The following is a 21,586-nucleotide window of genomic DNA, read 5'->3' on the forward strand; positions in this document are numbered from 1 at the left end:
GGGTGGGGGAGGCCCCGGGGGCGGGGGATCGTGTTCGACTCGGGGCGCGGCGGAGCGGCGCTGCGAAAGCCCGCGGAGAGCGGGCGGAGAGCGGGCGGGGACTGCCCGGCGGCCGCCCCTGCCCTGTTCGGGCTTCCGGCACGGCCACGGCGGCCACGACCCCCAGCCCATGACCGGGCTGCGCCGGACCGGGCTCCCAGCGGTGCCCGCCGCCCTCACGAAGCGGGTGGGCGGGACACCTCGCTCAACTTCCATTGGCTGCAAGGCAGGTGCTCCGCACCAATGAGAGGGTGAGGTGGTACCGCTTATTGGTCGAGAACAGTGATTGACAGGAGTGTGAGCCTATGGACGCGGCGGGCGGGGCACCGCCCCCGGAAGCGGCGCGCGGCGCGGGGCCATGGCCGGCGGGGCCATGGCGGGCGGTGCGGAATCGTTCCGCGCTCTGCTCCGCGCCGCCAACACGCTCCTGCAGAAGCGCCGCTACCATGCCGCGCTCGCCGTCATCAAGGGCTTCCGCAACGGCGCTGTGTGAGTGCCGGGCACGGGGGGACGGGTTCTCGGTCCCCCCGCTCGGTGGGGAGGCCGGGGATGCTGTGGGAGGGGTGCGCGGAGGCGATTCCGCCTCCCTCACCTGCAGTTGGGGTGGTTTGAGCTGGGTTTGGGGTCCCCTTCGGGCCTGGCTCGCTGAGGTGCGTGTGCTCTTCTCTCTCTGGCTGGGCTCCTCGCGGTTTGCTGTGCTGCTGGGCTGGCTTAAAAGCAATAGATATTTGGCCAAGTAGCCTTTTCCGGCTGTTAATAGAATAAAAACACAATAGAAATAGTATAAAACAATCTCTATGAAATATCTGTCCACCTTTGCAGTTATGGAGCCAAAATCCGTGCCCCGCACGCTCTGGTGATGACTTTCCTGTTCAAGAGTGGAAGGTATGAACCGTAATTCTGCATTTCTGTGTTGCTGCTTTAAACGTTTTCATCCCAGCTGTCCGCTTTTTATGTTTCTAGAGTGTTTAAAAAGCAGAAGGATGCGTGAGCCATGGTTGAGCCTTGTTCTGACAGTGAAGCACATACAAATATATATAAATGAGGGGGTTAATCACTTAAGGAATCGTTGATGAGAACCAGAGGGCAGATTAGCAGATGCCAACAGCAATGTTCTGTTCTGTGTGGAAATACGGGAACCCAGGCTATGACTGTGCACATTGTGCCTTTCCCTGAGTGCCAGAGGTTTGCATTTAGTAAAAAAAAACCCAAAAACTTAAAGAGCTGTTTGAGTAGTGGTAAAATTAGACAGAGGCACAGTCCACAGTCTGGGTAGGGCTGTTCTGATGAGTGAGCCAGAGGTGAGGGGATTTCTCCTTCCCAAGACATTCCTGCAGTGCCCAAGCCATCCGTGTAGGTCAGGAGTGCAGTGACCAAGCTGAGTGAGTGCAGGGGTCCAGCCTTTTCGCTCTCCTAATTGTCTGTTTCTTTCCTTCAGTTTAAGGGAGAAACTGAAATCCATCGCCCAGGCTACGTACGCTCATTCCCGGAACTTGGCCTATTTTGTGTTCACCTACAAGGGGCTCCTGGCAGCGCAGTCCCGGCTGCAGGGGAAAAAAATCCCATTTCATTCTTTCCTTGCAGCCTGCATTGGGGGCTGGCTGGTGTTTGGTGACAACAATCCCATCAACAGCCAGGTAAAGGCACTTGCTGAAAGTTTCTTTGGCCAGGAAAAACAACAGGTGTGTCAAGAAGTGGTTGGTGGCACCTTTTTTCTGGTGGTTGTGACCACATAGCATTGCTCTTTTATTGTATTCTTTGCACAGATTGCTGTTTCGACTGCTCTGCACTCAAATCCCAGAGGTAGTTGTGTGTCTGCCATGAACAGTGTGGGCAGTTGGAGTGCTGGAAGCCCAGGTTTGCCTCCAGAGCTGCACTGAGCTCCTGGGAAGGGCAGTCAGGTTATCCAAAGATGTGGGGTTATCCCATCTATCACCTGAGCTGTGGTCACTGCCTGTGTGCTTTGTGCTCCTGGTCTGGAGGGTTGTGAGTGTAGAACTTGATGAGTTAGAGCTGCACTGAACTAAACTGGTTAAACTGACAACTAAACTGGTTAAACTGAGCACAGTTGCTCAGGGGATGTTTGATTTAAAGCTGGGCATTAACACACAGTCACAAACCAATGAGTGAAGCACAGAGATGCAGATTAATCCAAAGCGCTTGACTTAAGCCAGGCCTTCAGTGTGGTGTTAGGCTGTGTCCAGACTCCTGAGTTCACACCTGCTTGGCAGGACTGCTCTGGGACTGTTCCATCAGTGCCATCTGAGGTGGCAGGAACTGGGCAAAGACAAAAGTTGTGCAACTGCACAGATGTGTTGTGTGAAGTGCAGCCTGTTGATTGCTAAATCAGAGCAGCAGGACTCTGAGGCCATGGGGAAGACACAAACACCCGTGGTTTTGCAGCCTGCTGATATAGGAAATTACAGCCTGCTTGCTTTGAAGTGGGTGAATTGTTCCTGCCCCTCTTGGCTGAGTTGTCAGTTCTGAATCCCTGGAGCTGGCTGTGCTCAGTACTTACCCCCTGCTCTCTGGGTTTCTCCTCCTCAGATCATCATGTACCTGCTGTCCCGGATCCTGTTCGGTTTGTCTCGGCTGGCTGTGGAAAAGGGCTACATCCCACAGCCCAAGCAGGATCCCTTCCCTCTCGTGGCTGCCCTGGTGTGGGGAACAGTCCTGTGGCTCTTTGAATACCACAAGGAGACTCTGCAGCCCTCCCTGCAGTCCTCCATGACCTACCTGTACGAGGACAGTGAGGTGTGGCACGACCTGTCTGACTTCCTCATTTACAACAAAAGGACAGACAGCAAGTAGGTGCTTCACTGTCAACTGCCTTGGAATGGGATGGGACCCCCCAGCAGCTGAGGGAAAAGGTTATTCTGTTGCTCTTGACCTGTGATTTTTTTTTAATTAACATTTATCAAGCAGAGTTGGCTGTTATCTCCTGGCCAGAATGTTCTGCTCAGTCTTTTGGCTCCTTTTTTGAGCAAGCATGCACCCCAAAGAAACTTGTTGCAGTCTTTTTTAAGAGGCCTTATTTTCCCTACAAGTGTGGCACTGGGGTTTGCTTTTTAAAAACTAAATATATTTATAAAATGACAGCCTGACACTAAGTGGAGAGTATGAAAACATCTTCTAGAGCTCATCTGAATGTTCACAAGTGGTTTTTTCTGTGCTGCTGTGCTCACCGTGGTGTGTTCGAGGAGTGAAGGGAGTGGGGAACCTGCTGAGCTCTGAAAGCAGGGCCATCATTTCTTGATTGCTGTGGATGGCTGGAAATCCTGTTTAAACTATTACAAGGACAGTTGTGTGCTCCTTGAGAGAGTTCCTCGAGAGTTTTCCCTCAGGGAGACAATAAAATATGTGAGAATAAAACTGTTAAGATTGTCTTGCACAAGCCTGGTAAATCAGGCTTGGAAAGACCATTTTTGCTTCGGCATTTTGGGCTGAATCTGTGCCTCTGCAAAGTGCACTACTGAATACCCTGTAATTCTTTTAAACTTGTTTGTAAAGCTCTTTAAAGGTACTTGAACTTAATACCAAAAACAGTTACACAACTTGGGCTCCTCCACAGCCAGGCCTTGGATCTCATGCTGGGGACTTTGTGTGTCCGAGGGAGCAACATTTAGCAAGCACTTTTATTTTGGTGGAACATGGAAAGGGTTTCTCTGAGGTCCAGAATCTGCCCTTCACACCAGTGGCACGTGTTGGCTGTAACCAGATTTGAATCCGATTTTGTACCTGTGGTTTGTGTAGGCTCGTTGCTGAGGCCATGAATTAATTTATTAATTATCTTCCTCTCAAAAACTGAGCTGAGCCCCAGCATAGGGCAGCACACACTGGGCTGTGGCAGAAGATTGACTAGATAGCTGAGAAAGCACAAAAACTGGTTTAATTAATCAATTAATGAACTCAAACTCAATAATGCAAGGTACAGGGCCATATAACACTACACAGTTCACTCAATGATGAGCATTGAAATAATTCCTGGTACACTCGTTTGATGGGGTGATATTTCCAAGAGAATCATTAAGTTCCCTGTTCCCTTTTGGCTCTGTTGGGACTATTTGTTCACTTTCCCTGTATCCACCTGCTTTTTCCTGACCTGCCCATGTCATTGCATAATCCTGCTGATGCTCCCTTCATCTTCTTTTGAGCTCTCTTTACCCTCCAGGCTCTGGCAATTTCTCCTATTCAGTGGTACAGCTGGAACAGTACATTTAACTGCAGGGAGCTTCTGAGTAGAAAAAAAATCTGAATTTCTTCTTAAGTCATTTTTCCTTGTCCTCCTAAACTCCTTTATTGCTGTTGCACATAATCAGAGTGCTTCTCTGCTCTTTATTTTTCCACTTTTCTTTGTCCATGTGAATCCATGATGTACATGGTGCCCAAAACCCAAGATAGTTCTTTGTCATAATAACTCTCTATGATCCCTTTAACTTCTAATTTCATTGCTAACTTGTAATTAACTGCTATTACAGTCTGGACTGAATAATTGAATTGGAACATCCATCAGTATTTAATCAGACCCCAGGAAAGCTGAAAAATTAGGAATTGGGTTTGTTTCTTCCAGTTAAATATTTTTCTCTGTATAGATAAGCATAACGATTCAATACAGAAAAACTGCTGAAGCTACAGGTGAGATCTGATTCCTTTATAAACATCTTTATTTCCACCACTGCTGGGTATTTGAAGCATCACAGTTTTTCTGTCAGAAGCCTCAATATTGTTCCAAATAAGAGCACTGGTATTCTGCTAATATTGCTGAATTCCTACAAGCTTTGATGGGATTTCAGAAAATCCTTCCACAAGCTGACAGTTGTGGCTTGGGAATTGCTCCCTAAAACTATTAAACTCACAAATCCTTGACCATGTGTAATTACTGCAGCGAAGGATGCTGTGGGCTGGTTCTGTGAGCTGGGTGTCTGTGAGAAGGTTTTGATCTGTTTAATTTGTAGCTGGCATTTCTTTCTCTGAGAAAGCCTTGTGATTCCCTTAGAGGTGCAATAATTTTCCTTTGCTGGGGATTCTAATGCTGTGGCTGCTGGTGAAGCACTTCTGTGTCCATGAGAAAGACAAGTGCCCTTTCCTGACCTTTTCACACTGCTCTCTGTCCTCTCTAGAAAATAAATCCCAGCCAAAAACCAGTGTCTGGAATCAGCCTGGCGGCAGTGACCACGACTTATCCTTGGTTCAAAACGCTCTATTTCTCTCGGGAATCTCTCACTTTCTAAGGAAACCCTGCCCATGCCTCCAACCATCTGCAGTTGAGCTCCAGGAGGCAGCTGCCATCCCTGGAAGCTGCAGCTCCTCCCGGGAGCACAGCCTTTGGGACTTTGCTGACGGTTGGTTTTCCCGCTGTGCTGGGCCAGGATGTTAAGCTGCAAGTCACTGCTTTCCCCAGGGAAGTAATTGGGACAGTTCCTTAATGACATCAGCCCCCATGGCTGTTCCTGGGACCAGATAGCTGGGGATGAGCCCCTTCTGCTGCCAAGGTGTTGGAACAATGCAGGCGTGTAGTAGGGAAGTGAACTAGAAGTAATTTGTCTGAGTCAGACTTTTGGGATCTGTAAGTGACACTCCCTGCCCTCCCCCAGGGCATTGTGTGGGGAATTGAGTGCCCTGTTTGGGTTCCTTTTTTATTAGCATTAAAAGCAAAAGAAATAAAGAGACAGTTGGGAAGCCACCTGCGAATCAGCCAAGTGCTTAAGAATCACAAAGAAGGGCCATTTTCTCCCCCGCAGCCCCGACTGGTTTTGAATTTTAAGATGAACATGGGGTTGTTTGTCTACAGCAACTTTATTTTCCCTTGTTATTTCTCCCTTGACACCTGACTGATGCTGAGTGTCTAAAGAGGAGCAGAGTGTCTCAGTCTTAGCTCAGTTTGTCAAAGAGAGGATCACTGGATAAAATTGAGGTGTTTAAAATGATGCTTCTCCCTCAGATTTTAAGCCTCTCTTAGAGGCAGTTTTAAAGGTTAATGAATCAAACTGATCAAAAGTTTTCAGCAATTCTGAGCTTTTCAAGCAGCCTGACTATCCTGGGCTATTAATCATTTATTTTATGAAGGAACAAAGCAGGCTCAGGGTTATTTACTGCCGCTGCCTGCTGCCCTGGCATACCCACTGTGCTTCCCTTCCCTTTGGAGGACAGCTTGTGTGCTGGGGCTGGCTCTGGGGATGGCTGGAGAACCCTTTCCGGGACAATTGCATTATTTAACAAAGGTGAAAATTAGACAGCTGCCTGACATTTGGGTTAGAGGAGGTTTTCTGTGCTGTGTTGAATGCTGGCAGTGAAGGAGAGGGTATTTCTGAAAGAAAAACCTGTGTTTGTCCATTTAGTGCTGCAGAGAAGGGCTTGAGGAGGCTGGGGCTGCTGGAAGGTGTGAACCTGTGTCTGTAATGGGACAGTGGGATTTGTCCTGGCCACCATCCCTGTGTCTGTGCAATAACCAGAGAAATGTCCCTGTTCAGGGCATTTTTCACAGAATCATGGGATGGTTTGGGTTGGATGGGACCTTAAAAACCATCCCACCCCTGCCATGGGCAGGGACACCTTCCACTATCCCAGAGTGCTCCAAGCCCCGTCCAGCCTGGCCTTGGACACTGCCAGGGATCCAGGGGCAGCCACAGCTTCTCTGGGCACCCTGTGCCAGGGTGGAGAGGGTGCAGAGGAGCTTTGATACTGGTGCTGTGAGACTTCCTTGCCCTGGTAGAGTAGGTCAAGCTCTGCTTTAAACTGAGCTGGGTGTGGGTAGAAGGGCAGGGATGATCCTGGCTGGCGAAAGAGACCCAAAGCAGGCAGACCCCTGTGCACACTGAGCTCTGCAGCCAGCTGGGAGCTGCCGTGGATGCTGGTGTTGGTGGAGTAACCAGAACCCTGTGCAGATCCCTCAGTCAGGAGCAACTGTTGGGACTCCAACTCATTTTCCCTGCATCAGCACAAAGGTGACCTTTGGATAATACCCCAAGCCATGTGATGCTCCCTGCTTGTCGGGTTGTGTTTGTCTCCCTGGCTCATGCCAGCGAGAGCAGAATGTGTTTTCTGATGCTGCTTTTGAAACCCAGCAGATAAGGGAGGAGGGAAAATAAGGCATAATGTCTGTCTGCCACTGTTAATACTTTTGGGGTGTTAATCTTGGGTTTCCAGCCTGTGTGTTCCTACCAGATTGGTGGAAGAGGTAACTTTTTTCCTTTACTTAGAAGAATTTTCATATCTCTGGTGATGAGGAGGGAGAAAAACAAACTAAAAACTCTATAATACAGGTGTTATTACCTCTGCTGTTGGTATATGTTTTGTGTTCATAATTGCTGTGTAATCCAGGCCCTGATTTTCTGACAGCATAGAATAAAGAACATAAACTCAGGTAACTTGTGTGACACTGATCAGAATGCTGGTGGAACTATCTCGGGTTTGGGGTTTAAAACAGTGAAAAAGAGGGGGCAGTGGGTTGTTGATGTAGCTCTGTCCACTATGAATTGCATTCTTGTGGTCATTATTTCTGTATAATCACTCTTTGAATATTACAATACTGTGCTTTCTCTAAAAATAAAAATCCTAATTTTTTGTCTTTTTTTTTAATGTTATCGTTTTTAAGCTAACATATATGAAGCAATGCTCAATTATTGCATGTGTGTAGTCCTCAATGTAGAGGAGCCATGCACAAGGTGCATTTTTGGCATGGCTTGGGCTCTGGTGTTACCAGCTTGGAAACAGCCAGTGCTGCCTTGACCCCACTATCAGATTTAATTCCTGCAGGGGTAAGGGTGCCAACTGCAGAAACAAATTGGGATGGCTGTCACCCCTTCCCCTTTTTGTTTTTTTTTTTAAACATGACATACACAAATAAAGAAAATAAGGGTGTCTGTGGATGATTTTGCTGCCTCTCCAAGCCGTAAGTTCAAAGGGAATGTGCTGTAGAGGTGACTGCTGTGGTAGTGGGGATGAAGCAATTGCTGAGTGTCTGTAAGACTAAACCTCCAGCTTTATAGCTCCTGGAATACTGGAGTGTCCAGCCTGGGCCCATGAGAAGCCAAATTAACACCTCCAAACTGATTCCAGTCCTACTGTCAAGTGGTTTTTTCCTCCTCACAAAACATCATCCTCTGAGCCCTCGTTCTGCTCCAAGTGAAGCTCTGAGTGACCTGTAGGTTTATTTCTGGCATTTTGGGTTCTCAGTGCCAGTGACCATGCTCTGAGTGCTGGAAAGTGAACTTGGGCTGGCTGCAGACATGAAGGATAGGTAGAAGCTAAAGCTTGGCTTGTTCCCAAATCACTCCTTGATAACCCCCAGGCTCCCAAGAAACACTTCAGCCTCTCCATTCTTCCACGGGGTTTGAGTGAAGGAAATGGAAGAGCCTTGTGGAATTTTCGTGTTTGTGGTGCTCTGGCTCAGAGGATGAGACAAGACTGCCCTGGCTGGGTGTGAAGAGCAGAGCAGGAGGGGAATGGGCTCCATGCCCATCGCTTCCACTGAGAGACACTCAGCATGATGTGAGCTTTAAAAACAAATACCACCAGAGGACAGGAGGAAGTCACACTTCTGAGTCTGTTGTGCCCAGTATCTAAAAGAGGAGCTGATCTGGTGTCCTGGGACAAGAAGGGCTGGTGTCATCTGTAAAAGATGCAAGGGAACGGGCACTGCCTGGCTTTTGGGACTGGGATCTGAGAGGAGACACCTAAACCAGGGCAGCTCCCTCTGCCACAAGCCAGCTTTAGATACTCGATTTGTGCTTCCAGAAAATGGCTTTGGTTTCCACAGAGCAACAGTGATGGCTCAGGTGCCAGAGGTAAGGGACAGTAGGGTCAGGGCAGCAGAACCGGGGCGGCTCTGGGCTTTCCCCAGCTTGCCTGTCCCCACCACGGGAAGATTGTGCCACGCTACCATCTCACCATCTTGTGAACAAATCAGGGGCATTGGCAGGAGACCCCAGGGAAGTCCTGCTCCCCTTCATGCCCTGCACACATTCCAGTGCCAGCTCAGCACAGTCCGTGCGGGAGCTGCGGGAGGCAGGACCAGCTGCGATGACAGGGACGGTCCGTGTGCTCCGGGGACACCCGCATGCTGCACTTAACTGAGCACAGGGGTGCAGGTCTGCATCCTGCCGGCTCTCTTGTCACCTCGCTGCCAGGAGATGATTTTCCAGCGCAGGTACCAGCTCTGGCTCCACCTGCAGACTTTTCCCAGCACACACCCCTTGGAGGCTATCCCGCTGTGCAGGGCAGCCAAACCCACCCAAACCCAGTGAAGTGCCGCGGGCTGAATCCTGCTGGAGTACAAAGTGTCTGAACAGCCTTCCTGATCCTGTGCAGGAGCGAGCGGGGCCGTGCAGACAGGGCTTTATCTGGGAGCAGCACCTGCCAGACAGCTAATCTTGGGAGCACGTCTGCACTCCTTAGCGGGGCTGCCGGGGCCGGGAGGAGGCTGCAGCTGTGCGGGAGACAGGATTCATCTGCTTCCCCTCATCCACATGCAAGGAAAGCCCCTGCCCGCCCTTCTCCCACCAGCGTTTGCCTTTCATTTGTCTCCACAGCCGCCTCTTTTCGCGCCGCCAGCGCTGAAAGCCTTGGAGAAGTTGCAGCGCAGCCTCCGGGAGAGGGAGCAGAGCCTACTCCCCCCGAATGAGCTCCGGCATGAATTGGGGGGGGTGAACCCAGCCTTTGTGAGCCGAGCGGGAGCAGCTGGTGCAGCAGCTGTGTCCCAAACCCTGCCTCATCCCGGGAAGCGCCGGGCTGAGGCTCCCCAGGGATGGGGAGAGCACCGCCAGCCATGCGCTCCCGCCCGGCTGCTAGGGTTGCCTTTTCCCCCCTCCTCAGATGGAAGAAGCATTAACTGTGTGCAAACATCTGGTCTAACTGTTGCTTGTGCTTCGCAGTAATGATGATATTGCCGTGGAAAGGCTCTGGAGAGTGGGCCCTGGAATATTAGAAGGACCAGGTGTTAATTAACTGTATTAATTTCCTTTAAGCAAGGCAGCGTTTCTGTTTGCTCTCGGCTGGTGAAGAAATGAGGCACAGCGAGTTGCTTTGATTGGTCACGGCCACGCACCACGTTACTGCTGTATTTAAGGACATAGGGAGCCAGGGAAATCACGGCACTGCTCCACGTTGGCTGTCCCCAGAGGAATTGCAGCCACTGCCAAAGTATCCAGCATAAAATCCTTTAAAGCCAGAAACCTGTTAGGCCAGCACAGGGGCACTGCGTGTCAGGATCTGCTCCGCAGCAGAGGAGTTAACTCATCCCTGAGAATCCTGCGTCCCACGCACTGCTGGAAAAATCAGCCCATCTCCTGCATCCCAGGCAGGCCAGGGTTGGCAGCAGGGCCGGGGCAGGAGCCAGTGCTGGCTCACAGCCCTGCCTGGCAGCAGCAAGGGGCTGGAGGCCATTGTGCTCGACCACGGACCCCCGGGGACACGTGGGGTCAGCTCATGGGGGGCACAGAGGGGTGAAATCCTGGGCTCGGCTCCGAGGGGTTTGGGTGCCTGGCTCAGACGCTGCTCCACACGTTCCTCATGAGCCTCCCCATGTCTGGACCCCGCCAAAGGCCTAATCTTTAAATGCTTTTTAAATTTTTTTTTTGTTATTATTAGCAGGATGTATTTTTTTCCTTTTTAATTTTGCTTCCTCAAGCAGCAGGAGGTTATCGGTGTCCTGCAGGCGGGAGATACTGGTGGTGGGAGCTGCCTGTCCCGTGTCTCGTGGGTGGACTTGCATCTCTCTCAGCATATGGGGCCACGCCCGGCTCCGTCTGCCATCCCTCTGTCCCTGCCTCTCCCCAGCCACACGGTCTCGCGGTCGGAGATAGCGTCTGGCACGGTCAAGTGCAGGTTGTGCTCCCAGCAGAGCTTTTCCTCCGCCCTGTAAGGGGTTATCAACCCGTCCTGAAGGAGCTGCCGAGATCCACAGCTGTTTGGTGTTTGGAAACACAGAATGCCGTGAATCATCCACCAAACGGATGGAACAGATTGCAGCATTCCAGTCCTTCCGTGCGTGCTGGACCCCTGGAGCAGCGTCAGAGCCTGAAGGCTCCAGACTCGCCTGACAGCCTCATCCATGGTCTCGGGGCTGCTTTGAAAAAGGGAGATGGACAATCCTGAACTGATCCCTTCATCGCTCCAACAGTTTTAGACAAAAATCCTGCAGACACCTTGCCCCGCAGTACAGGAGAGCTCCTGCCCCAGCACGGCTGAGGACCCACTGATGCCCCCAGTGCTGGGGGGGATGCCACGGGCCTGGGTCAGGCTGCGGTTGCTGTCACCCCGCGGGAAGGGGCACTCACGGGGGGCAGCCTGGGACACCCCGCAGAGCCCAAAGCCACCCTCTTCCCCACCAGTGATACCCGTGGGTGGGCAGAGTCCGCAGGGCAGGGGAGCAACGTGAACTTTGCTCATGGGTGTGTGCCCACTGCCCTCCCGGGCCATCCGGAGCGGGGAGCAGCCGCAAGCCCATCACCCGGCGAGGCTGAGCTCGGGCCGTGATCCGACTTAAAATCCCCACGGATGGGCAGAGCGGGAGCCGCGGCCGGTTCGGAGCGGGGAACCCGCGGGGGGACATAGGAGGAGGACAGCCCCGGGGGGACACACACAGGGACACGGGGGGGACACCCCCGGGGGGACACACACAGGGACACGGGGGCCAGCCCCGGGGGGACACGGGGGACAGCCCCGGAGGGACACAAACAGGGACACGGGGGGACACCCCCGGGGGAACACGCACAGCGCCCGCCGCCCGCCGCACCCACGCGGCGCCCCCGCCGCGTCCCCGAGCCGCGCTCCCATTGGCCGCCGTCCCGACGCGGCGCCGCCGATTGGCCGCCTGTCAGCGCGGCCCCCGCCCGCCAATGGCCGCGCGGCACCGCCCGCCGCCCCGCGCGCCGCGGCCAATGGGAGCGCGCCCTCGCCTCCCCGCCGCTGCGGGCGCAGCCAATGGGCGGGCGGCGGGGCGGCTCGCGCCGCTTTTCGCGGCAAAAAGGATTTGGCGCGCAAAGGCGCGCGGGGCCGGCGCGCCGAACAATCCGGCGGCGGGCGCGGAGCGGAGCCGAGCGGAGCTGGAGCGGGAGCGGAGCGGCCCCGCGCCCGCCATGGGCTGCGCCCCTGTCCGCGCCCTGCCCGCCGCGCCGCCCGCCGCACCGGCGGCACTGGCTGCCATGTGAGCCATGGCGGCGGCGGGCGGCGCGGCGGGGCTGGCGGCGCTGCTGGGCAGCGCCTCCCCGCACCTCCTCATCGTCTCCGCCGCCGCCGAGGAGCCCGCGGGCGGCGGCCACCCCGATACCGACCTTCTGCTCTTCGCCACGCCGCAGCCCGCTCGTCCCGGCGCCGTGCCCAGACGGCCCGCGCTGGGCCGCCCGCCGGTAACCCCCGCGAGTGGGATGGGGAGGGGGCGGCGGGTGGGCCGGGCGGGGGCTCCGGGGACCGGCGGGGCCGGGCTGTGCCCTGGGCTGTGCAGTATTGGGCCTCGTCGAACCTGCTGTGTACCGACCGGGCCGTGTACCGACCGGGCTACACCGAGCCGGGCTGTACAACGGGCCCGGCTAGATACCGGGCCGTGCTGTATAGCGATCCGTGCCATACCGAGCCGTGCCATACCGAGCCGTGCTGTACAGCGAGCCGTGCTCTGTACCGGACAGGGCTCTATACCGGACATGACTCTACCGCGCCGGCCCGTACTGCTCGCTGCCGTGCCGTGCCCTGCTCCGTGCCAGTCCGTGCCCGGTGTAGCCGGCTGTGCCAAGCTGTACGGCCGGACAGTGCCACGCAGCACCTGCCGGGCCGGCCCTGCCCCTCCGCCGCTCCGGAAGCCGCAGTCCCGGGCGCTGGGCCGTGCTTTGCCTCCCCACCCACGGCCCACGCCGGCTTTGGGGCGCTCCCCGCAGCGTGGCAGGGCCCCCCGCGGCTGGGACAGCCCCCCATCCCTGCCGGGGTGCGTGACAGCTCCTGTCATGCCCTTCCTGCCGGGATCTGGGGTGTCTGTACCCCACAGTGCTGTGAGGGGGTCCCCTGGGGGTTCCTCACAGAAACCCTTCATCACCAGTGGAGCCGTGGGGGTGGCTGTCCCTCTGCTGACCCCATCTCTTGCAGGTGAAGAGGAAGCTGAACTTGGAGACAGATCACCAGTACATAGCGGAGAGTTTGCCAGTGGGCCGGGGCAAGGCCAGGAACCCTGCTAAAGGTATCAGCTCCACTCCCTCTGGCCCCCCTTGCCAGCCCAGCTCAGAGCAGAGGTCCAGCAGCCCCACTCTGCTCCCACAGGCTTGTCCCTAGTAGGTTCTTCCAGTCCCTTTGTATCGGTTTGGATGGGCTGTCCCTGGGGCTGGCCTGTTTCTGTTCACTCTCTGCACTTACTGCTGTGCCCTGTGCTGGTGGCATGGTTGTCCTGCCCATCTGCTGGGCACCACACTGGCTCTGTCCCTCCGTGTGGGAAGGAGCTGTAGCTGCCAGCATGGTGTCAGTGCAGTGTCCCAGGTGGACCCGCTGTTACCTCCTCCCTGAGCCCTGCCTGGTACCTCGGTGTCTCAGCCACAGTTGTGGTCACAACAGAGCACAGGTGTCACAGCCTGTGCCAGGTGCCACAATATCCTTCCTACAGGGGATTTGGGCAGCTCACCCCATTGCCCTGAGAGAACAGATTGGGTTTGGGGTGCCAGTCCTGGTCACTAGTCTGTAAGCCACCTGCAAGCCTGGTAGGAGTTTAGTGACCTCTCAGCTGCAGCTCTGCGTTTCCCTTGTGGCTAGTGACACTTGTCCTCGGTGTCTGGCAGGGGCAAAGTCTCCTGGAGAGAAGTCCCGCTATGAAACCTCCCTGAACCTCACCACCAAGCGCTTCCTGGAGCTGCTGAGCCAGTCCCCAGATGGTGTGGTGGATCTCAACTGGGCAGCCGAGGTCCTGAAGGTGCAGAAGAGGCGCATCTACGACATCACCAATGTCCTGGAGGGCATACAGCTCATCACCAAGAAGTCCAAGAACCACATCCAGTGGCTGTATGTCCCTTGGCTCATGGGGCTGTGTCTGGCTGTTCCCTGGGCTGGGGGAGCTCTCTGGGCCAGGCTCTGGGTGGAAGAAGGTCCTACTTGGGTGGAGAATTTCAGGGTGGTGTCACCAGAGCTTCTGCAGGAGGCCAAATGGTGGCCCCTGTGGGGAGGGCTGTGCTCAATGCCACGAGGCTCCTGAGCAGTGTTGGTATCACCTGCAAGTCCCCCTTGGGCTCCCCGAGTCATCCAGGGGAGTGGGGGGCTGCATCTGGGCTTGGGGAGCAGCCTACTGCAAAACCCCTGCACAGCTGGTTCCCTGGGTATGGGGTGGGATGTGGCCTGGCCTGAGTGGGGCACAGGAAGCTGTGGGGGTTGGCTCCTGATGACCACGATGCTCCCCAGGGGCAGCCAGGCCACCGTGGGAGCGCCCGGGCGGCACCGGCTGCTGGAGAAGGAGCTGCGGGAGCTGCAGGCGGCTGAGCGGCAGCTGGATGACCTCATCCAGATGTGCACGGTGCAGCTGCGCCTGCTCACCGAGGACCCCGCCAACCAGCAATATCCTTTGGTTCTGGGGTGGGGCTGGCTGGGTGGTGGTTGTGGTTGAGCCACAGTGTCACAGGCAGGGTGTTTCTCAGCCCACATCCCCGCGTGCCTTCCTTGACCCGCCCCACCGCAGCCTACGTGACCTGCCAGGACCTCCGCAGCATCGTGGACCCCGCGGAGCAAATGGTGATGGTTATCAAAGCGCCCCCAGAGACCCAGCTGCAGGTCTCAGACCCAGCAGAGGTGAGCTGGGGTCATGCTCTGCTCCCCCTCTGACCCCCCTGCACAGCCCGGTGTTCCCTGGGTATCCTGTGCCGCCTTGTCTCACCCCTCTGTCACCTTTCCCCAGGCTTTCCAGGTCTCCATGCGAAGCACTCAGGGCCCCATCGATGTGTTCCTCTGCCCCGAGGACAGCTCAGGGGTCTGCAGCCCTGTCAAGAGCCCCTTCAAAGCCCCTGCAGAGGACTCTTCTCCCAGCCATTCACAGCCCAGAGCCTCCCTGCTCCTGCATCCCACCCAGGATGTGAACATGCCGCTGCTGCCTGGAGAGCAAGGTGGGGCTGGGGACACCAGGGAGCTGGGGACATCAGGGAGCTGGTGTGATGTCACCATGGCTCTCATCAGCCCCTCTGCTGTTGGCACAGGAATTGGGATGATGCTTGGGCACCCCAGCAAGGCAGGGAGGTGGGAAGGCAGGTTCTCCACATGCAGAAAAGCTTTTTTGGGGTTTATTTGGTGAGTGTTGTGGGATTTACAGCTGCTGTCCATCCCCACAGAAGCGCTGCTGCCAGGGCCGAGCACGCTGCCCAGCAAGAGCCCAGAGGAGGAGGTGAGCCTGTCTCCACTGGCCTCCATGGACATCCTGCTGGAGCAGAGCAGGGAGGACTTGGCAGGCTTCTTGGCTGATGAGTTCATCAACCTGTCGCCGCCGCAGGCGCAGGACTATCACTTCGGGCTGGAGGAGGGCGAGGGCATCAGCGAGCTCTTCGACTGCAACTTTGGGGACTTCACCCCCTTGGACTTCTGAAGCTGTGCCTGGGTGCTCAGGGGAGCTGCCAGGGGAGAGGGCAGGGCGGGCAGGGCCAGGCAGGGCAGCCCCTCTGGCTCCAGCGCCCGCTGTTCCTCCCCCATCCCTTTTTGCAATATTTTCTCCTTATCCCTCCAGCCCCCCCAGCCCGGCGGGGGCCGGTGGCATCCCCAGCTCCAGCCCCACAAGGAGGATGCCAGGGTGGGGTTGCCATCTTGGGGGACCCCCTCCACAGGGCCCTGATCAGGGGGAACTGCCCAGGGCAGAGCCGCTGCCCCCCAGGAGCCCGTTCCAGAGCTTTAAGCAGTCCTGTGTATAGATTAATGATTTGATTAATTTATTATTGTCCCCTGGGGACAGCGTTTCATTTCCGTGGGGGTTTGGGGGGGGGCTGTACAGCAGAGTGGGGGTGCTGAGAGTTTTTGTTGTGCTGGGAAGGGGGTGGTGGAGATGTGGGGGGTGCTGGGCCAGGGCTGTCCCCCTGCGTGGGGGGCTGCCCACAGCCTGGCTGAGCGTGGGGTATTTATTTATTATTTATGGCATGTGGGAGCTCTCCCAGGACATGGAGGGGGCAGGAGGACAGTGCTGGTGCTGGTGGGGCACAGAGGGTGCCACCAGGGTCTCACCAGCACTTCCTGGCTTTGCTTGTGTCCAGAAAGGGGCTGGCAAGGCCACAGCTGTGGCAGGTGGCTGTGGGAGCGGGCACGGGGCTGGATGGGGCTGGTGGCCCTGGGACCATGGGCACGTCTCCTCTGGGGACACAGAGGTGTCCAGGGGCAGCATCTCTGCAGGTGAGCACCCAACGCTGTCTCCAGGCTTTCCTTCCCCTCCCTGTGCAGCCATTCAGCCTTTTGGCTCTGGTTTCCCATCCCCAGGCCACTGGGGCTGGGACAGGAGGGGAGGGGGTTCTGGGGTCCCCCTGGGCCAAGCTGGAGACGCACTTTCACTTTTACTGCCATTTAACAAGCTTGTGTTCCTCTGAGCTTTGTGTTTAATAAAGGTTTCTACTGACTCTGCCCTTCGGCTGTATTCAGGTGCTGGGGGTGTGAAGGGTGCTGGGGACCTCTGCTAAGAAACCAAGAGGTTTGGGGTTTTTTTGTGGGCTGTTTTCCACTTGGAACTTGAAATACATGACCAGGTATGTCCGTACCTGGGGCTGCAGGAGGTGATTTGGTCCTTGGTGTCCCACACGGGATGGGATCTGGGGCTGATCCTGCCCTTCCTGCACCTCCAAAGAGGCTGTGCTGCAGGAGGATGGCTGATGGGTCTGGATGGGGGTTGCTTTCCTTTCAGCAGCCCCTGTCCCCACTTGGCTCCTCTCCTGCCTGGTCCCCTCCCCACCTTCCCCCTGGTTTTGGGGCTGTGGCTGCAGCATGGGGCCAGTGTGAAGCCACTCCATGCATCCGCTGAGTTCCCAGCTTCCCCCGTTCACCCCAGCTCTTGGTGCTGCCTCAAGGCACCTGCTGGCACCGGTTTCTGGCCCAAAGTTTGAGGTTCCTGTGTCCTTGCTCACTGGGGACACGGTGTCTGCCAGCAGTAGCATTGACCCTAGGTGCCCTGATTCCCTCTGCAGCACACCAGGACTGAGGGACATTGGGGACCCCCAGGGAGGGATGCTTGGAGTTGCCAGGGATCCCCTGGCAGCCAGGATGGGGCTCAGGGGGGCCATGGCCGCTGCCCCAGTGACAGCCAGGGGTGTGCTGCTTCGTGCCTGTGTCTGTGCATTTTCTCCCCGCCTCCTGCCTGGTTTTCCTTTAAACAGCCTGATAAATATTTCACCCTGACCATGTTGTGTAAGCTCACCCTGCTCCTGCACCAGCAGGGAATGGGATCCCAGGCTCAGGACAGGCTGCTGGCGGGTGCTGGGTGGCACAGAGAGCCTATCACCACTGCCTGGCCTCTTGCCTCCATCCTTGTGCCTCTGTTCCCACACCTGAGATAGTCCCTGGCTGGCTCTTCCCAGGCTTGTTCTTACAGCTGGGCACGTGTGGATGGCAGCATGCAGGTGTAGGGTGCCAAGCCCCACAGCTCAGTCCCACACACCATTCCCTTCCCCAGCTTTTCCAGCCTTCCAGAGAGCGGCAGCAGGGCTGGTCAGGGCCCTGCCATCTCCAGACCAGACTGCCATGAATGACCCCTGTGCCTGAGCGGGAAGAGATGGTGCTTGTCACACTGTCCCCCCTTCAGATGGGACTGTTTCAGACACACTGCTCCAATCCATGGGACTCCTGTCCCACAGAGCCAGGACAGGAGGACAGGGACCAGGTGGGGAGGGCATGGAGCCTGCTCCCTGTCTGCTGTGTCCTTCATTGCAGGGTCCGTGTTTGTCACCTGAGGTGGCAGGTGCTGGAGGTTTTATGATTTACTGCAGGGTGCCCAGCCCAGCCATATGCCAACTCCTCCTCATCCATCCCTCCTCCTCTCCTCTCTGTAGTTCCGTTGTGATGGATGGTGAAGGTGATCTGCAGTGCTGCCAAAGGGGAGAGACCCCGGCACAGGAAATGGTTTTCATGGGGGCCAGGAGGCACAAGGAGAGGGGAGAGGGCTTACACTGACATCCTGAGCTCCACAAGGCTGTTCCCACAGCCAGCCAATCCTCAGCAGCAGCACAGCTTTGCCTCTTTCCCCTGAGCAATGGCAAACCTCTCTGATGGCATCACCATCACATTGCCCTCATAGGGAACCTCCTGGGATGCTGGACCCTTGGCACTCCCAATCCCCATGGAAGCAGCCCCGGCAGGGACAGGGCCGTGTCCCACTGTGGCAGCACAGCCCATCCCTGGGGCTGCATTGGCAGCTCCACGTGAGCCACAGCACTGTAAAAATAACCACTCTGCCTCCCAGGATGATTCATGATGCAGCTGAAGGGCTTCCCTCCTGCTATTTCGGATTGCTGGAGAGGGAGCTGATGATAGCTGCTCTGGAAGAGCACATGGCAGCTTTGGGAAGCGGCCCCGGGCGCTGCCTGGTTTTATTTGTCTGCTCCACAGATGCTTTTCCTTGTCAGGTGAAGCCAGCACGGTGCAGGAGATGGGCACCCTGCACGCATCCTGCCTGCTCCATGGGCTCCCAGCTCCCATTCCCGGGCGGTGTGACCCCACAGGGACCATGTCCATCCAGCCCTGGCGTGCTGTTGGGCTGCAGTGGTGCCTCCATGGGCATCAGCAAACGCTGTGCAGGATTTGGCCACGGTGCTGAGCCCAGGCAGCCCTAGGGGCTCCTGTCCTTGTGCTGTAGGGTTGGGATGTGGGGGAGTCAGGATAGCTCCACAGTGGGATGAGCTCCAGGACAGGCTGGCAGTGGCACTAGGTGCCCCCCATAAGGGGTTTGTACCTTTAACCTAATCCCCCTCGGAGGGTCCTATAGGGGTTTGGGGTCCCTATAGGCAGGGGTGTCCTGCCCCACCTCTGCATCCCACCCCACACTTCCTTATTTCCACTTCCAAAAATGTCCCCTTTCTTCCATGAGGAAGGAACTTGGGGCAGTGAAGAGCAGCATCGTTTATTTCTGGGCTGCTGTTAAGTGGGTGCTTCCTTTAATTCCACCCCGTTGTGGTGCTGGGGAGCAGAGCAGAGCCCTGGTGTCCCCCACAGCCGGGGCCATGCCCTCCTTCCCTGCCGTGGCTTTCTGGCAGCGCCTGTGGACATTGGGAGCACCTCCTGCTGTCAGCAGCTTTGCCCTGAACTCCATCCTCACTCTCAGGCTTCTCCTTCCCACGTGGAAACCCATGCTGGCTCCAAGGGATCCCAGTGGGTGCCGAGAATGGATTTTTGGAGCAGATGGGAGTGCGGGAAGCCCCTCCAAAGGGGGGATTTTGATCCGTGGCAGAGTACCACCATCACCCAAGCCCCTTCCATGCTCCCTGGCAAGGTGATTCCCCTGTCCCTGCTGCATCCCTTCCCTGTGTTTTGTTCCTGCTCCCATTTCAGTTGGATTTGATGATGGCCACACTCAACAGCTTTGGCCCTTGGACGTCTCTGCCTGCCTAGGGACAGGGAGAGCCCTGTGCCAAGTGCGGTGAGTGCACGAGCACCCCGGAGCTTTTGGATGCCCCTGCCAGGGCCCAGGTGTGCTTTTTCCACCTCTTTTGCCTTGCACACACCTGGAACAGCTGGGAGATGGTAAAAATATCTGTGATGCCGTGGGCTCAGCTCGGAGCGCGTTATCCCCGAGGGAGCAGGAGATGAGGGAGCTCCACGTGCCGCAGCTCAGTCACGTTGGGGTGGGGAAGGAGCTTGGGCCTGAGACCTCGGTTAAGCAGAGCTGAGCTCAGCACTCAGGGTGTCCTGGAGAGCTCCATGTGAAAGCAGAGGTGCTGCTGAGGGAGGCAAAGCCTGCCTGGGATTTTGCAAAATCCAAACAAAACTGGTTCATGCCCCTTTCTCTGCAAGTGAAATCCTGGAATGCAGGCACAAGCCCCCAAGTGCCTGTGCCGGGCAGGGATGGGGGCAGCTCCTCCTCCTCATCTTCCCCAGCCTGCTGGGGTGGGAGGGGGGTTCCCACCTCTGGAGGTACCGGGATCCTGGCAGGTTGCTGCGGAGGGAAGCAGCACAGAGCAAAGGCTGCCTGGCACAGTGGGCATGGAGGAGCTGGCATCACCAGGAACTCATTTGGAACCACCCTGACTGTCAGGGGACCACTCCAGGGCCACCAAAACCACAGTGGGACCACCTGTAGTCTAACTGGGGCCAACTGGTACAACCAGGGCTATCCCAAAGCCAACAGCGACTGCACTGGGACCACCTGTGGTCAAACTGGGGCCAACTGGAGCCACAGTGGGACAACTAGGGTTATGCTAGGGCCAGCTGGGACCGCCCATGGTCAAAGTGGGGCAGCCGCAGGGCCAACTGGGGCAATCAGGGCTATCCTGGGGCCAAGAGCAACCACACTGGGACCACCCATGGCCCAGCTGGGACCAACTGGGGCCACATTGGTGTGATCAGGGCTACAGTGGGGCCGACAGCAACCACACTGGGAGCACCCATGGTGAAACTGGGACCACTTGAGGCCTCACTTAGGTCACCCAGGGCTACGATGGGGTCAACAATGACCACACAGGGACCATCCATCACCAGACTAGAGCAACCCTAGGGCCGACTGAGGCACGCAGCGCTACTCTGGGGCCAACACTTGAGACCACCTGTGGCCACACTGGGATCAACTGGGGCAACCAGGGCTACTGTGGAGCCAACACTGGCCACACTGAAACCTATGGTCACACTGGGACACTCAGGGATGGTCACACAACCCATGGATGGCAGCACACTGGGCCGTACTGGGTGCAACTGGGACCACCTAAGCAGCGACCGGGCACCGGGACCCAGCGCCGCCCCGCCCCTCTCCCCTCCTCCAAGCACATTGGTGGTTCTGGGTGCCAATCACGGCCAGCGGCCAATCGGATCGCGGCGGGGGCGGGCCCTCCGCGGAGCCAAAGTTGGCTGGGGCGGCGGAGCCGCTCGGCTGAGTCGGGATCGGCGGGCGCGACCTGCGCACGGCACCGGCCGGGCCGAGCCGAGCCGAGCCGAGCCGAGCCGAGCCGAGCCGAGCCGAGCCGAGCCGAGCCGAGCCGAACCTAACCGAGCCGAACCGAGCCGAACCTAACCGAGCCCAACCATCCCTGCCGAGCCGAGCCGAACCGAGCCAACCATCCCTGCCGAGCCGAACAGAGCCGAACCCATCCCTATCGCACCGAGGCCGTTGCTACCGCACCGAGTCCATCTCTGCAGCACCACACCGAGTCCATCCCTACGGCACCGAGTCCATCCCTACGGCACCGAGCCCATCCTTACGGCACCGCACCGAGCCGTGCCCTACGGCACCGCACCGCGTCCTACGACACCGCACCGCGGTACCGCACCGAACCCATCCCTACGGCACCGCACCGTGCCCTGCGGCACCGCACGGCGTCCCAAGGCTCCGCACGGCGCCCTAAGGCATTGCACCCTCCGGCGCCGCACCGCTGCCCACGGCCCCGCGCCCTCGCTGCCCGCAGCACCCGCACCCGGCGGGACC

The 21,586-nt window shown here is 57.0% G+C and overlaps 2 protein-coding genes across 2 annotated transcripts; both read left to right on the plus strand.

Annotated features, from left to right (window-relative positions):
• Positions 1-385: 385 nt before the first annotated feature.
• Positions 386-7,609, plus strand: PXMP4 (peroxisomal membrane protein 4). The gene is made up of 4 exons (XM_082292568.1): positions 386-528; positions 862-924; positions 1,478-1,676; positions 2,587-7,609. Exons 1-4 carry the CDS (start codon positions 398-400, stop codon positions 2,848-2,850), a joined length of 657 nt encoding a protein of 218 aa, XP_082148694.1. The 5' UTR covers positions 386-397; the 3' UTR covers positions 2,851-7,609.
• A 4,582-nt stretch (positions 7,610-12,191) lies between these two features.
• E2F1 (E2F transcription factor 1) lies at positions 12,192-15,574 on the plus strand (the record flags this gene model as incomplete). Its single annotated transcript, XM_082292679.1, has 7 exons — positions 12,192-12,386; positions 13,114-13,204; positions 13,794-14,013; positions 14,407-14,594; positions 14,681-14,790; positions 14,897-15,101; positions 15,324-15,574. The coding sequence occupies 7 exons, from the start codon at positions 12,192-12,194 to the stop codon at positions 15,572-15,574; spliced, it is 1,260 nt and encodes a 419-aa protein (XP_082148805.1).
• Positions 15,575-21,586: the final 6,012 nt, after the last annotated feature.

This window comes from Coloeus monedula (genome assembly GCF_965178545.1).
Source record: "Coloeus monedula genome assembly, chromosome: 17".
NCBI classification, from domain to species: domain Eukaryota; kingdom Metazoa; phylum Chordata; class Aves; order Passeriformes; family Corvidae; genus Coloeus; species Coloeus monedula.

What these genes read in the sequence shown, in the direction of transcription:
- PXMP4 (XM_082292568.1), top strand. Translation starts at nt 398, where the DNA reads ATGGCCGGCGGGGCCATGGCGGGCGGTGCGGAATCGTTCCGCGCTCTG. An exon ending in TTCCTGTTCAAGAGTGGAAG is followed by an intron (nt 925 to 1,477) that starts GTATGAACCGTA and finishes TCTTTCCTTCAG; the next exon opens with TTTAAGGGAGAAACTGAAAT. An exon ending in ACAATCCCATCAACAGCCAG is followed by an intron (nt 1,677 to 2,586) that starts GTAAAGGCACTT and finishes TCTCCTCCTCAG; the next exon opens with ATCATCATGTACCTGCTGTC.